Raw genomic sequence first — 15,882 nt, 5'->3', positions numbered from 1 at the left:
CCTCCATCCAGCCCGGAGCTGCTCTCAGCTGGGGGTTTGTTACAATGTGTCATTTTAGATGGTTACATTCTCTGACACCACAGGGGGGTGGAGTGTCACTTACATACCCCGCCCACAGCACAAAGAGGTCCCGCCCATAGAACAGTGCATTATGGGAGGACGGACACTATATAAGATGCTCCCAGCCCTCTGATAACCAGTGACTGTCTGCAGCAGGACAATGTGCCAACTGTTCTGTGCGGGGCGACCCAGCCACGGGCGCAGGGGCTGACAATGGGGCATTCAGCAATATCCCCCCCCCCCCCCCCGGAGCCGACACACAGGAGACCGCAAATACCAGGAGGTCATCACTACAACCCCCATCATCCTCCGCTACTGCCCCCTGTTATCAGCCATTACTGGGGGAGGTGACTGTAGGACAGGAGACTACAATCTATTACTCCCTGTTATCAGCCACAGTAGAGGCATTGTTAGTTGTACTCCCCCTGCAGTGAGGACAGGCGGGGTGTGGTGGGATGTTGCTGGGGGGCTTAGAGACCCCTTGGAGGCGCTGTCAGTGCTGGATATTATAGGGGGCGCTCACAGACTTGTGTGTATTCGCCGCTCGTCTCCGGCCGCCATCTGGGCCCCGAACTCCTCAGTAGTGAATGGAGGTGGGAATCTGGGGAGCCGTGGACGGACCCCCAGCAGCCGGACCCTCAGTCACACCATGAACCACAGGAAGAGAAGCTTCACATTTGGGGGATACACGAGGTAAGTGCTGCCGAGACCCCGAACCCAGAGGAGCGGAGTATTAAACCACTGCTCTCTACAGCTCTGCAGAGCATCGCTCCTCCTGACAGATACATACTGACCTCTCTGCAGAACATCGCTCCAGCCAGATACATGATATATTCTGCAGAGTATTACACCACCGCCCTCCAGAGATCTGCAGAGCATCCATCACTCTTCTGTTAACCCTGTCTTGGGGTGCAGGTAGCGCTAATGTCTGTAGATCCTCTGTGGCCCCCACTCTCCTCTGTGTGTTGGCCCCGGGGGGCCCTTCTTTCTGGCGGCTGCGGCCCCCAGTATTATTGGGGGGTCTGGTGTTTGCCCGGAGCTGCTTGGTGCAGGGATTAGTCGGAGCTCAGGACAGTCGGGCACCGGCCTCCACCACCATCCTGTGCCCCGGGCGGCGGCTCCAGACATGGCTGCCATTCACTGACAGCAAGCAGAGAAAACACCGGGGAAGAGCTGCTCCTCCTCAGCCAGGCTGCCTCATTTACATGGGACTGCGCACCCCTGCTGACGGTCAGAGGCTTCTCTGGTGTTCTCTGTTATCAGCCTGACCCGGGGGGCCCATACAGTGCAGGTGGAGCAGACTTGGTTGGCCGCTGATGACGACCCCTTGGAGCTGCTCTTACACCACACGGGGTCTCGGCCCCTGCCTCGGGCGGCAGCTTGTGGTGGCGTCACATTAGTTGTGAGTGTACTCGGCTAGTAATAGACGGGGCGGGGGGTCTCGGTGATTGTATGATGAGGGCCTGGACTGGATGTAATCTCTGGGCGTACGTGCCTGAGAGTTTCCATTACACCCCAATATATCAGCCAATGAAGAAGCCTCTCACTGTGATTGGCTGAGATGGCTCCTCCCTGTGAGGCCCCGCCCCTGAGGAGGTTTCCTTATGGTTTAGGCTCCTTGTGTGATGCCGGTTCTGGGGCCCCGTGATCGGGCCGGTGAGTGAGGTTTGGCGTCTGTCCCTCGCAGACTGGATCCGTCACCTGCCTCCCACAGGCGACTGTGATGACTCACGTAATCATGACTCACGTAATTGCTGCCGTGATTATCTCCGACGTCTTCATATTGTCATGTAAAAAAGATGTCACCTTATATAAGAATGTTCTGAGCGTCAGCTGCTATATCCAAGAAACGGTGGAAGGGCCTGTGGGCGAGCGGAGGCGGGCGAGCAGAGACGGCGGCGTGGGCAACGTCTCATCTACGGCATCACCTGTGGTGTTACATGGGACTGCTGGGGACACTAAGTATTGCTCAGTGTTATGCCACGCACAGTCTGCTCCGTGTCTTTCTGTGGCGCTGTCTGTGCAGTGACCACCGGGTGGCGATGGCGCCCGCCGTCCATTAGCCCTGTATACCGATCCCTTACCTGCGGCGGCGACCTTCCCTTGGACTGACTTTTGCTCTCACTTCTCGGGTGATTTCCTGTCGGTGGCTGCAGGTCTCTCCGATCCTGAGTTGCTGCTCGTTATATTCTATGGAGGAGCTGACGGACGTTGTGGGGGTCGTGCAGAGACAGCGTCACCTCATGGTCAGGAGTGCAGCCGCACACGGTGTGAATCATGCGCGTGTTCACACTCCAGTCCTCGTTCGGCCCCCCGGTCTTCGTGTGTCTGTGGCCCGGAGGTGCGACCTGTGACATCACCGCCGCCGTCCCAAGATGGTTGGGATCAAACCTGCCAATGCCGGGACAAAAGCCGGACGTGCACAGCGCACCGCCGAACGGGGGCCCGAAGGCCAGTGGTGGGCGTATGGATAGGGGCGGGAGGCCGGGTATACTAAGGGAGAGAAACTGCCCCCTCCCCGCGGCACGGGCCGGTGTGGTCTGTACAGTAGACTGCCCCCTCCCCACAGCATGGGCCGGCGTGGTCTGTACAGTAGACTGCCCCCTCCCCGCGGCACGGGCCGGCGTGGTCTGTACAGTAGACTGCCCCCTCCCCGCGGCACAGACTGGTGTGATCTGTACAATAGACTGTCGCTTTCCCGTGGCACAGGCCAGAGTGGTCGGTACAGTAGACTGCTCCTTTCCCGTGGCACAGGCCAGAGTGGTCGGTACAGTAGACTGCCCCTTTCCCGCGGGACAGGCCAGAGTGGTCGGTACAGTAGACTGCCCCTTCCCCGCGGCACAGGCCTATGTGGTCTGTACAGTAGACTGCCCCCTCCCCGCGGCACAGGCCGGTGTGGTCTGTACAGTAGACTGCCCCTTCCCCACAGCACAGGCCGGTGTGGTCTGTACAGTAGACTGCCCCCTCCCCGTGGTACAGACTGGTGTGGTCTGTACAGTAGACTGCCCCTTCCCCGTGGCACAGCCCGGTGTGGTCTGTACAGTAGACTGCCTCTTCCCCGCGGCACAGGCCGGTGTGGTCTGTACAGTAGACTGCCTCTTCCCCGCGGCACAGGCCGGTGTGGTCTGTACAGTAGACTGCCCCTTCCCCGCGGCACAGGCCAGTGTGGTTTGTACAGTAGACTGCCTCTTCCCCACGGCACAGGCCGGTGTGGTCTGTACAGTAGACTGCCTCTTCCCCGCGGCACAGGCCGGTGTGGTTTGTACAGTAGACTGCCCTTTCCCGCGGCACAGCCCGGTGTGGTGGGTTCTGTGGTCCTCTCTGATCGGTATCCGCAGGTCTTTCTGGTGATTTTCTCGGTGGAGGTTTTGTGTAGTTCGTCGTCCATAGTTGATTTGTTACCACAGATGCCGGAGGGTGGGCACGAGCTGCTGCCCTCATACCCTGGCGTCCGGCTTCACCCCAGCTGACGCACTTCACCCCCAGGACGCCATATTCTGTCGCTCTCGGGTCGGTACATTCCTTGGCGTCCAGTCACTCAAGGATTCGCCTCCAGGGAGACCTTCCTATAGGTAATGGGGGAGGCGGTGGCCGGTCCCCTCGCAGGCAGGGGGTCTCCAGAGGTCAGCGCCGCTCCGGCGGGGTCTCCCTGTTCTCTATGTGACACAACACATGAAGTCGTCGCCGGACCCCCGCTGCGCTCGTAATCGTCAGCTCCCTCTGTGAGACTTTAATCCCGTTACTATGACAACATGTAAATCCCCCTCCGCTCCGGGGGAGAAAGATCCTCAGTTCTGGGGACGGCGGGAAGATACGGAGGGAAGCAGAGAGGACGAGTCGCCGGGTAATGAGCGGCCGAGCGCGCACCGCCTGACAGGAGGGAAGCGGAGAGGACGAGACGCCGGGTAATGAGCGGCCGAGCGCGCACCGCCTGACAGGAGGGAAGCAGAGAGGACGAGACGCCGGGTAATGAGCGGCCGAGCGCGCACCGCCTGACAGGAGGGAAGCGGAGAGGACGAGACGCCGGGTAATGAGCGGCCGAGCGCGCACCGCCTGACAGGAGGGAAGCAGAGAGGACGAGACGCCGGGTAATGAGCGGCCGAGCGCGCACCGCCTGACAGGAGGGAAGCGGAGAGGACGAGACGCCGGGTAATGAGTGGCCGAGCGCGCACCGCCTGACAGGAGGGAAGCAGAGAGGACGAGTCGCCGGGTAATGAGCGGCCGAGCGCGCACCGCCTGACAGGAGGGAAGCGGAGAGGACGAGACGCCGGGTAATGAGCGGCCGAGCGCGCACCGCCTGACAGGAGGGAAGCAGAGAGGACGAGACGCCGGGTAATGAGCGGCCGAGCGCGCACCGCCTGACAGGAGGGAAGCGGAGAGGACGAGACGCCGGGTAATGAGCGGCCGAGCGCGCACCGCCTGACAGGAGGGAAGCAGAGAGGACGAGACGCCGGGTAATGAGCGGCCGAGCGCGCACCGCCTGACAGGAGGGAAGCGGAGAGGACGAGACGCCGGGTAATGAGCGGCCGAGCGCGCACCGCCTGACAGGAGGGAAGCAGAGAGGACGAGTCGCCGGGTAATGAGCGGCCGAGCGCGCACCGCCTGACAGGAGGGAAGCTGAGAGGATGAGACGCGGGGTAATGAGCGGCCGAGCGCGCACCGCCTGACAGGAGGGAAGCAGAGAGGACGAGTCGCCGGGTAATGAGCGGCCGAGCGCGCACCGCCTGACAGGAGGGAAGCAGAGAGGACGAGTCGCCGGGTAATGAGCGGCCGAGCGCGCACCGCCTGACAGGAGGGAAGCAGAGAGGACGAGTCGCCGGGTAATGAGCGGCCGAGCGCGCACCGCCTGACAGGAGGGAAGCGGAGAGGACGAGACGCCGGGTAATGAGCGGCCGAGCGCGCACCGCCTGACAGGAGGGAAGCAGAGAGGACGAGTCGCCGGGTAATGAGCGGCCGAGCGCGCACCGCCTGACAGGAGGGAAGCTGAGAGGATGAGACGCGGGGTAATGAGCGGCCGAGCGCGCACCGCCTGACAGGAGGGAAGCAGAGAGGACGAGTCGCCGGGTAATGAGCGGCCGAGCGCGCACCGCCTGACAGGAGGGAAGCAGAGAGGACGAGTCGCCGGGTAATGAGCGGCCGAGCGCGCACCGCCTGACAGGAGGGAAGCAGAGAGGACGAGACGCCGGGTAATGAGCGGCCGAGCGCGCACCGCCTGACAGGAGGGAAGCGGGGAGGACGAGACGCCGGGTAATGAGCGGCCGAGCGCGCACCGCCTGACAGGAGGGAAGCAGAGAGGACGAGACGCCGGGTAATGAGCGGCCGAGCGCGCACCGCCTGACAGGAGGGAAGCGGAGAGGACGAGTCGCCGGGTAATGAGCGGCCGAGCGCGCACCGCCTGACAGGAGTCTGGGCTCCGGCCTAGCTGGACATCTTGTCGGTGACTGGCGACTGCTGTTGATCTGAGCGCTACCCCCCGCCGCCCGACACTGGTGGCTGATACAGCGTGACATATTGGGGATGGGGACTGTGGGGGCACGGTCTGGGGGTACGGTCTAGTGGCACGGTCTGGGGGTGACCTCTGGTGGCAGTGTTTGGGATCATGCTTTGGTGGTACAGTCTGGTGGCACGCTCTAAGGGTACGGTTTGGTGGCATGGTCTGGGGGTATGCTCTAGTGACATGCTCTGGGGGTATGGTCTCAGGGTAAGGTCTGATGCCATGGTCTGGGGTTACACTCTGGGCGTACGCTCTGGTGCCACGGTCTGACACCCGGCCTGTTGCTCAGCCAATCACAGTGATCTCGATGGTTGGTGAGTTATCGCTGACCTAGTAGTGATCGCCTGCCTGGACACTGCCGCCAACAGGGAACGGGACAGGGCAGGGGAAGGGCACGGGGCCGGGCACAGGTCCCGGGGCAGGGGCCAAGCACGGGTCCCGGAGCAGGGGCCGGTCGGGGCAGGGCACAGGTTAGGGGCAGGGCACAGGTCGGCACAGGTAAGGGGCTGGGGCAGGGGTTGGCACAGATAAGGGGCAGGGGTCGGGGCCGGGCACGGGTCGGCACAGGTAAGGGGCAGGGGCCGGGCACAGGTAAGGGGCAGGGGCAGGGGTTGGCACAGATAAGGGGCAGGGGTCGGGGCCGGGCACAGGTAAGGGGCAGGGGTCGGGCAGGGGCTGTGGCAGGAGCAGGTTGGGGCAGAGGCAGGGGTCGGCACAGGTAAGGGGCAGGGGCCGGGCACAGGTAAGGGGCAGGGGCCGGGCACAGGTAAGGGGCAGGGGTCGGCACAGGTAAGGGGCTGGGGCAGGGGTTGGCACAGATAAGGGGCAGGGGTCGGGGCAGGGGTCGGGGCCGGGCACGGGTCGGTATGATCCGGCAGGGACGCAGGGGGAGGGCAGGGGCTGTGGCAGGAGCAGGTTGGGGCAGAGGCAGGGGTCGGGCACAGGTAAGGGGCAGGGGTCGGGGTCGGTATGATCCGGCAGGGACGCAGGGGGAGGGCAGATGGCGGCTGCTTTCCTCCCTCTCAGCCGCTGGGCGCAGGAGGCCGTCTGCGTCGCTGCCATTGGCTCGGGGTCTCGCCGGGATTCGCGGCTGCAGATGGAGGATTGGGACTCGTCTTGCTGCGTCAGTCGTCCTCCATCCTTCTTATCCGGGGCTTTGTGTCAGGTGGGGACAGGACCGGGGCTGCGATGGTTAACAGCCTGTGATCGTCAGCAGAGCCGGATAATCCTGCGGACGGACGGTGGCGGCGGCGGCTCAGGTGAGTTCTGCTTACATGGGGGTCTCCAGCGCTGAGGACTGTGGGGTCCGATGACGAGCCCGGGCGTGCTGCAGGCAGGTCTCCGGTGTGGGCCACAGAGCTGACGCTGTAGTGACTGGACGGCCGCCTGGACCGGGTGTTCCGGTGACAATCAGCGTCTGTGGCAGCGCATCAGTGTGCGGGATCTGCAGGTGGAGCCGCCACCAGGTGTGATGTCCACCGGAGCCGAGCAGGTGATGGCCGAACCGCCGCCCTGGAGCAATTATCCCAATTCACCAATAACTCAACTGTACAAAGTCGTGAGCGACATGGCGTCCGTTCTGCCGAGTCTCCGGGTGGGAAGGGGACGTGGCGTCCGTTCTGCGGAGTCTCTGGGTGGGAAGGGGACGTGGCGTCCGTTCTGCCGAGTCTCCGGGTGGGAAGGGGACGTGGCGTCCGTTCTGCGGAGTCTCTGGGTGGGAAGGGGACGTGGCGTCCGTTCTGCGGAGTCTCCGGGTGGGAAGGGGACGTGGCGTCCGTTCTGCCGAGTCTCCGGGTGGGAAGGGGACGTGGCGTCCGTTCTGCCGAGTCTCCGGGTGGGAAGGGGACGTGGCGTCCGTTCTGCCGAGTCTCCGGGTGGGAAGGGGACGTGGCGTCCGTTCTGCGGAGTCTCTGGGTGGGAAGGGGACGTGGCGTCCGTTCTGCGGAGTCTCCGGGTGGGAAGGGGACGTGGCGTCCGTTCTGCCGAGTCTCCGGGTGGGAAGGGGACGTGGCGTCCGTTCTGCCGAGTCTCCGGGTGGGAAGGGGACGTGGCGTCCGTTCTGCCGAGTCTCCGGGTGGGAAGGGGACGTGGCGTCCGTTCTGCCGAGTCTTCGGGTGGGAAGGGGACGTGGCGTCCGTTCTGCCGAGTCTCCGGGTGGGAAGGGGACGTGGCGTCCGTTCTGCCGAGTCTCCGGGTGGGAAGGGGACGTGGCGTCCGTTCTGCCGAGTCTCCGGGTGGGAAGGGGACGTGGCGTCCGTTCTGCCGAGTCTCCGGGTGGGAAGGGGACGTGGCGTCCGTTCTGCCGAGTCTCCGGGTGGGAAGGGGACGTGGCGTCCGTTCTGCCGAGTCTTCGGGTGGGAAGGGGACGTGGCGTCCGTTCTGCCGAGTCTCCGGGTGGGAAGGGGACGTGGCGTCCGTTCTGCCGGGTGGGAAGGGGACGTGGCGTCCGTTCTGCCGGGTGGGAAGGGGACGTGGCGTCCGTTCTGCCGAGTCTCCGGGTGGGAAGGGGACGTGGTGTCCGTTCTGCCGAGTCTCCGGGTGGGAAGGGGACGTGGCGTCCGTTCTGCCGAGTCTCCGGGTGGGAAGGGGACGTGGCGTCCGTTCTGCCGAGTCTCCGGGTGGGAAGGGGACGTGGCGTCCGTTCTGCCGAGTCTCCGGGTGGGAAGGGGACGTGGCGTCCGTTCTGCCGGGTGGGAAGGGGACGTGGCGTCCGTTCTGCCGAGTCTCCGGGTGGGAAGGGGACGTGGCGTCCGTTCTGCCGAGTCTCCGAGTGGGAAGGGGACGTGGCGTCCGTTCTGCCGAGTCTCCGGGTGGGAAGGGGACGTGGCGTCCGTTCTGCCGAGTCTCCGGGTGGGAAGGGGACGTGGCGTCCGTTCTGCCGAGTCTCCGGGTGGGAAGGGGACGTGGCGTCCGTTCTGCCGAGTCTCCGGGTGGGAAGGGGACGTGGCGTCCGTTCTGCCGAGTCTCCGGGTGGGAAGGGGACGTGGCGTCCGTTCTGCCGAGTCTCCGGGTGGGAAGGGGACGTGGCGTCCGTTCTGCCGAGTCTCCGGGTGGGAAGGGGACGTGGCGTCCGTTCTGCCGAGTCTCCGGGTGGGAAGGGGACGTGGCGTCCGTTCTGCCGAGTCTTCGGGTGGGAAGGGGACGTGGCGTCCGTTCTGCCGAGTCTCCGGGTGGGAAGGGGACGTGGCGTCCGTTCTGCCGAGTCTTCGGGTGGGAAGGGGACGTGGCGTCCGTTCTGCCGAGTCTCCGGGTGGGAAGGGGACGTGGGGTCCGTTCTGCCGAGTCTCCGGGTGGGAAGGGGACGTGGCGTCCGTTCTGCCGAGTCTCCGGGTGGGAAGGGGACGTGGCGTCCGTTCTGCCGAGTCTCCGGGTGGGAAGGGGACGTGGCGTCCGTTCTGCCGAGTCTCCGGGTGGGAAGGGGACGTGGCGTCCGTTCTGCCGAGTCTCCGGGTGGGAAGGGGACGTGGCGTCCGTTCTGCCGAGTCTCCGGGTGGGAAGGGGACGTGGCGTCCGTTCTGCCGAGTCTCCGGGTGGGAAGGGGACGTGGCGTCCGTTCTGCCGAGTCTCCGGGTGGGAAGGGGACGTGGCGTCCGTTCTGCCGAGTCTCCGGGTGGGAAGGGGACGTGGCGTCCGTTCTGCCGAGTCTCCGGGTGGGAAGGGGACGTGGCGTCCGTTCTGCCGAGTCTCCGGGTGGGAAGGGGACGTGGCGTCCGTTCTGCCGAGTCTCCGGGTGGGAAGGGGACGTGGCGTCCGTTCTGCCGAGTCTCCGGGTGGGAAGGGGACGTGGCGTCCGTTCTGCCGAGTCTCCGGGTGGGAAGGGGACGTGGCGTCCGTTCTGCCGAGTCTCCGGGTGGGAAGGGGACGTGGCGTCCGTTCTGCCGAGTCTCCGGGTGGGAAGGGGACGTGGCGTCCGTTCTGCCGAGTCTCCGGGTGGGAAGGGGACGTGGCGTCCTGTCAGGGATTCCAACACATGGACGACCCCGGGAAAATCACGCAATATCTTGCCGTTACGCTGTCAGTATTTTGTCCTGGGTCGCGAGCACGCGATCCAGACTACTCGCTACGTGGATATCGGCAAGCGACCAGTGAGCGTATGGCGTCACACCTCTGGGCTCCAAAGCCTGGAATCCGTGTGTACACCCTCCATACTGTTACTGTCTGCTTCACGATAGCCCAATTATCATTATTATTCTCTGCCACCACCGGCCGAGTTTGAAATATAATACAGGCCTGGCTGGACGCCTGCGTTTTGGTAGCGTATATGGCTTCAGGGAAGGGAACGATTACAGAACAAAAGAAACAGAACTATTAAATTTTATATTTAATCCAAAAGGGAGGCAGTGTTTAGGAAAAATATATACAAGGATGTTACAAGGAGACATTAAAATACATAGGCAGTTACATAAAATAAACAGGATAAAAAGGTGAAACTTACACTATACGATCGCTGAGACGACTCAGTATAGGTGGAGGAGGGGCTCCCCAGTTGACTTTGCTGTTATTGAACAGGACCCGTTGTTTATAATTCTTATTCCCCCCTGGCAATGAGTGCTCCTGTAAGGTCCATGGGTTCTCTTATACCTAAGGGGAGATCTGGCCACACGCCCCTTGTGGTGACATCATGTGGGCCGGTCTCCAGCCTGTACATTTTTATTAAAGACGCTAACCTCTGCAATAACTCATCTCTCGTTGATCGCAGAAGCTTGCAATCGACGCCATTTTTTCCCTTATGATTTTATTTTTATTTAGAGACCACACATCACATAGCTGCAGTCTGCTATTCTGGTGTTTTTGCGCTACAGCTCCCTGATTTTGCTTACAGCCCTGGAAAACTACCTATACATTCCTGGGCTGATTTGGTCACTAAACATATCAGTCCCTTTACTGTCAGACGTATGGAACTCACAATATTTCATAATTCATTTCGGAGTCAGCTTGAAATTTCTGTTAAACTCTCTTTGAAGCTCGGGAAAGGGACTTTCCCAGTTACACACAAATTAGTGCAACCCTGCCAGTAATTACCCCCCGTGAGTGCCAGGGACTAGATGCTTTCTTCTAAATGAAGTTATAACACTGTTTGGCTGGCATTTGTTTGTGTAAGCTATTTCTCAGGCGTGTGTTAATTGGGGCTTTTGTGCTGAGCAGAAGGGGAATAAGGGAGGGGGGTGAACATCTATGTCAGGCAAATATAGAAGAACATTTTCCTGACATTAATATTTTGTTGACACGCCCCTTCTGCGGAGTCGCCCGGTGAGAAAGGGACGTGGCGTCTGTTCTGCGGAGTCGCCCGGTGGGAAGGGGACGTGGCATCCGTTCTGCGGAGCCTCCGGGTGGGAAGGGGACGTGGCGTCCGTTCTGCGGAGCCTCCGGGTGGGAAGGGGACGTGGCGTGCGTTCTGCGGAGTCTCAGGGTGGGAAGGGGACGTGGCGTAAGTTCTGCGGAGTCTCAGGGTGGGAAGGGGACATGGCGTCCTGTCAGGGATTCCAACACATGGACGACCCCGGGGAAATCACGCAATCTCTCTCCGTTGCCGTCACGCTGTCAGTATTTTGTCCGGGGTCGCGAGCACGCGATCCAGACTGCTCGCTACGTGGATATCGGCAAGCGACCAGTGAGCGTATGGCGTCACACCTCTGGGCTACAAAGCCTGGAATCCATGTGTACACCCTCGTACTGTTACTGTCAGCTTCACGATAGCCCAATTATTATTATTATTCTCTGCCACCACCGGCCGAGTTTGAAATATAATACCGGCCTGGCCGGACGCCTGCGTTTTGGTAGCGTATATGGCTTCGGGGAAGGGAACGATTACAGAACAAAAGAAACAGAACTATTAAATTTTATATTTAATCCAAAAGGGAGGCAGTGTTTAGGAAAAATATATACAAGGATGTTACAAAGGGGACATTAAAATACAAAGGCAGTTACATAAAATAAACAGGATAAAAAGGTGAAACTTACACTATACGATCGCTGAGACAACTCAGTATAGGTGGAGGAGAGGCTCCCCAGTTGACTTTGCTGTTATTGAACAGGACCCGTTGTTTATAATTCTTATTCCCCCCTGGCAATGAGTGCTCCTGTAAGGTCCATGGGTTCTCTTATACCTAAGGGGAGATCTGGCCACACGCCCCTTGTGGTGACATCATGTGGGCCGGTCTCCAGCCTGTACATTTTTATTAAAGACGCTAACCTCTGCAATAACTCATCGCTCGTTGATCGCAGAAGCTTGCAAACGATGCCATTTTTTCCCTTATGATTTTATTTTTATTTAGAGACCACACATCACATAGCTGCAGTCTGCTATTCTGGTGTTTTTGCGCTACAGCTCCCTGATTTTGCTTACAGCCAGGAAAACTACCTATACATTCCTGGGCTGATTTGGTCACTAAACATATCGGTCCCTTTACTGTCAGACGTATGGAACTCACAATATTTCATAATTCATTTCGGAGTCAGCTTGAAATTTCTGTTAAACTCTCTTTGAAGCTCGGGAAAGGGACTTTCCCAGTTACACACAAATTTGTGCAACCCTGCCAGTAATTACCCCCCGTGAGTGCCAGGGACAAGATGCTTTCTTCTAAATGAAGTTATAAAACTGTTTGGCTGGCATTTGTTTGTGTAAGCTTTTTCTCAGGCTTGTGTTAATTGGGGCTTTTGTGCTGAGCAGAAGGGGAATAAGGGAGGGGGGTGAACATCTATGTCAGGCAAATATAGAAGAACATTTTCCTGACGTTAATATTTTCTTGACACGCCCCTTCTGCGGAGTCGCCCGGTGGGAAAGGGACGTGGCGTCTGTTCTGCGGAGTCGCCCGGTGGGAAGGGAACGTGACGTCCTTTCTGCGGAGTCGCCCGGTGGGGAGGGAATGTGGCGTCTGTTCTGCGGAGTTGCTGGGTGGGGAGGGGACTTTGGCGTCTGTTCTGCGGAGTCGCCCGGTTGGGAGGGGACGTGGCGTCTGTTCTGCAGAGTCGCCCGGTTGGGAGGGGACGTGGCGTCTGTTCTGCAGAGTCGCCCGGTTGGGAGGGGACGTGGCGTCTGTTCTGCAGAGTCGCCCGGTTGGGAGGGGACGTGGCGTCTGTTCTGCAGAGTCGCCCGGTGGGGAGGGGACGTGGTGCCCGTTCTACAGAGTTGCCGGGTAGGAAGGGGATGTGGCATCCGTTCTGTGAAGTCACTGGGTGGGAAGGGGACAGTGCCCCTTTCTGCGGAGTCACGGGGGGGGGGTGGAGGGGACACAAAGCCTCTTCCTGCGGGGTGGTAAAGGGATGCAGCGCTCATTCTGCATAGTCGCCGGGTGGGAAGAGGGCACAGTGTACTGTCCTGTATGAAGTGGACGGGTTGCCCTCTAGTGAACACAGTGTGCATCCTGTGGAAGGGGGAAGGGGACGTGGTGGCACGTCCTGTGGAGTTTAAGGATGGGAAGGGGATGTGGTTGGTGCCCCATCCTGTGCAGTCCCCGGGTGGGAAGGGAATGTGGTGCCTGTCCTATAGAGTTGGCGGGTGAGAAGGGAACATGGCGCCCGTCCCGTGGTGTCGCCGGGTAGGAAGGGGGTGTTGCACCGGTCCTGTGGATTCGGCGGGTGGGAAGGGGTGTGGTGCCTCATCCCGTGGAGTCCCTGGGTGGAAAGTGAATGTGGTGCCTCGTCCTGTGCAGTTGCTGGGTGGGAAGGGGTTGTGGTACCCAGTCATATGGAGTCGCCGGGTGGGAAGTGAATGTGGCGCCCTTTCTGCGGAGTCGCTGGGTGGGAAGGGGACGTGGCGCCCGGTGGAGACGTGGCCTGACTTGGGTGCCTAATCCTCGTCTTCAGTGTCAGAGGTTACTGGTTGTGCGCAGCTTCTCGTGGTTTTCTCTTCTCCGCCAGCAGCGGTGTATACAGAAAGATAAACGGGTGAGAGGACGACGGCTCCTGCTGCCGACAACCAACATAACGCACAATATGACCCCAGGGGCGCCCATTACAGGGGTGATGTAACTGATAAGATGTGATGTCATCACCTCTGATGTGTGATGCAATGAGAACACCCATCCCCCACACAGGTAGTGACCAGTGCGACCTGTTCATGGATCTAGACCCCGAACCTGTCAGTGACGCCCCGCACCTGGACGACAGACGTTAAAACTAACACGTGTACATTGTACATCTCCCCTGAGCCACCGCAGCTGTGACCCTGCACACCCGAGTGTGCGGCCTCAGCAGTTTATACCGCACAGCAGCGTAGTATAGCGGCTGTAAGGTCACACACAAGGACGCAGCGAAACCGTCACTGCAGCTCACACAACACCACAGCACTCCTGTACATAGGAGCAGTATTATAGTAGTTATATTCTTGTATATAGGAGCAGTATTATAGTAGTTATATTCTTGTACATAGGGGCAGTATTATAATAGTTATATTCTTGTACATAGGGTGGCAGTATTATAGTAGTTATATTCTTGTACATAGGGGGCAGTATTATAGTAGTTATATTCTTGTACATAGGGGCAGTATTATAGTAGTTATATTCTTGTACATAGGAGCAGTATTATAGTAGTTATATTCCTGTACATAGGAGCAGTATTATAGTAGTTATATTCTTGTACATAGGGGGCAGTATTATAGTAGTTATATTCTTGTACATAGGAGCAGTATTATAGTAGTTATATTCTTGTACATAGGGGGCAGTATTATAGTAGTTATATTCTTGTACATAGGAGCAGTATTATAGTAGTTATATTCTTGTACATAGGGGGCAGTATTATAGTAGTTATATTCTTGTACATAGGAGCAGTATTATAGTAGTTATATTCTTGTACATAGGAGCAGTATTATAGTAGTTATATTCTTATACATAGGGGGCAGTATTATAGTAGTTATATTCTTGTACATAGGAGCAGTATTATAGTAGTTATATTCCTGTACATAGGAGCAGTATTATAGTAGTTATATTCTTGTACATAGGGGGCAGTATTATAGCAGTTATATTCTTGTACATAAGGGGCAGTATTATAGTAGTTATATTCTTGTACATAGGGGGCAGTATTATAGTAGTTATATTCTTGTACATAGGGGGCAGTATTATAGTAGTTATATTCTTGTACAGAGGAGCAGTATTATAGTAGTTATATTCCTGTACATAGGAGCAGTATTATAGTAGTTATATTCTTGTACATAGGAGCAGTATTATAGCAGTTATATTCTTGTACATAGGGGCAGTATTATAGTAGTTATATTCTTGTACATAGGGGCAGTATTATTGTAGTTATATTCTTGTACATAAGGGGCAGTATTATAGCAGTTATATTCTTGTACATAGGAGCAGTATTATAGTAGTTATATTCTTGTACATAGGGGCAGTATTATAGTAGTTATATTCTTGTACATAGGGGCAGTATTATAGTAGTTGTATTCTTGTATATAGGAGCAGTATTATAGTAGTTATATTCTTGTACATAGGGGCAGTATTATAGTAGTTATATTCTTGTACATAGGGGGCAGTATTATAGTAGTTATATTCTTGTATATAGGAGCAGTATTATAGTAGTTATATTCTTGTACATAGGAGCAGTATTATAGTAGTTATATTCTTGTATATAGGAGCAGTATTATAGTAGTTATATTCCTGTACATAGGAGCAGTATTATAGTAGTTATATTCTTGTACATAGGGTGGCAGTATTATAGTAGTTATATTCCTGTACATAGGGGCAGTATTATAGTAGTTATATTCTTGTACATAGGAGCAGTATTATAGTAGTTATATTCTTGTACATAGGGGGCAGTATTATAGTAGTTATATTCTTGTACATAGGAGCAGTATTATAGTAGTTATATTCTTGTACATAGGGGCAGTATTATAGTAGTTATATTCTTGTACATAGAGGCAGTATTATAGTAGTTATATTCTTGTACATAGGGGGCAGTATTATAGTAGTTATATTCTTGTACATAGGGGCAGTATTATAGTAGTTATATTCTTGTACATAGGAGCAGTATTATAGTAGTTATATTCTTGTACATAGGGGGCAGTATTATAGTAGTTATATTCTTGTACATAGGGGGCAGTATTATAGCAGTTATATTCTTGTACATAGGGGGGCAGTATTATAGTAGTTATATTCTTGTGCATAGGAGCAGTATTATAGTAGTTATATTCTTGTACATAGGGGCAGTATTATAGTAGTTATATTCTTGTACATAGAGGCAGTATTATAGTAGTTATATTCTTGTACATAGGGGGCAGTATTATAGTAGTTATATTCTTGTACATAGGGGCAGTATTATAGTAGTTATATTCTTGTACATAGGGGCAGTATTATAGTAGTTATATTCTTGTACATAGGGGGGCAGTA

General features: G+C 56.9%; 1 protein-coding gene across 12 annotated transcripts in view; it reads left to right on the top strand.

Moving 5' to 3' along the window:
- Positions 1 to 390: 390 nt before the first annotated feature.
- RAP1GAP (RAP1 GTPase activating protein) overlaps positions 391 to 15,882 on the top strand; it is a 166,172-nt gene continuing 150,680 nt past the window's right edge. For 2 of the 12 annotated variants that reach the window (XM_073656070.1, XM_073656064.1), the window contains exon 1: positions 6,548 to 6,813. Coding sequence is in view for 4 of the 12 variants with exons in the window: in XM_073656058.1 (XP_073512159.1) it covers positions 13,184 to 13,368 (185 nt within the window). In the remaining 8 variants the exon portion in view is untranslated. The other 10 variants (XM_073656058.1, XM_073656057.1, XM_073656061.1 and 7 more) reach the window with 9 other exon arrangements.

The sequence above is a fragment of the Phyllobates terribilis genome, unplaced genomic scaffold (assembly GCF_046119375.1).
Source record: "Phyllobates terribilis strain yellow unplaced genomic scaffold, ASM4611937v1 Scaffold_12__6_contigs__length_324123572, whole genome shotgun sequence".
NCBI lineage: Eukaryota > Metazoa > Chordata > Amphibia > Anura > Dendrobatidae > Phyllobates > Phyllobates terribilis.
Note: the sequence above shows the minus strand (reverse complement) of the source record. Positions and strands in the feature narration are given on the sequence as shown.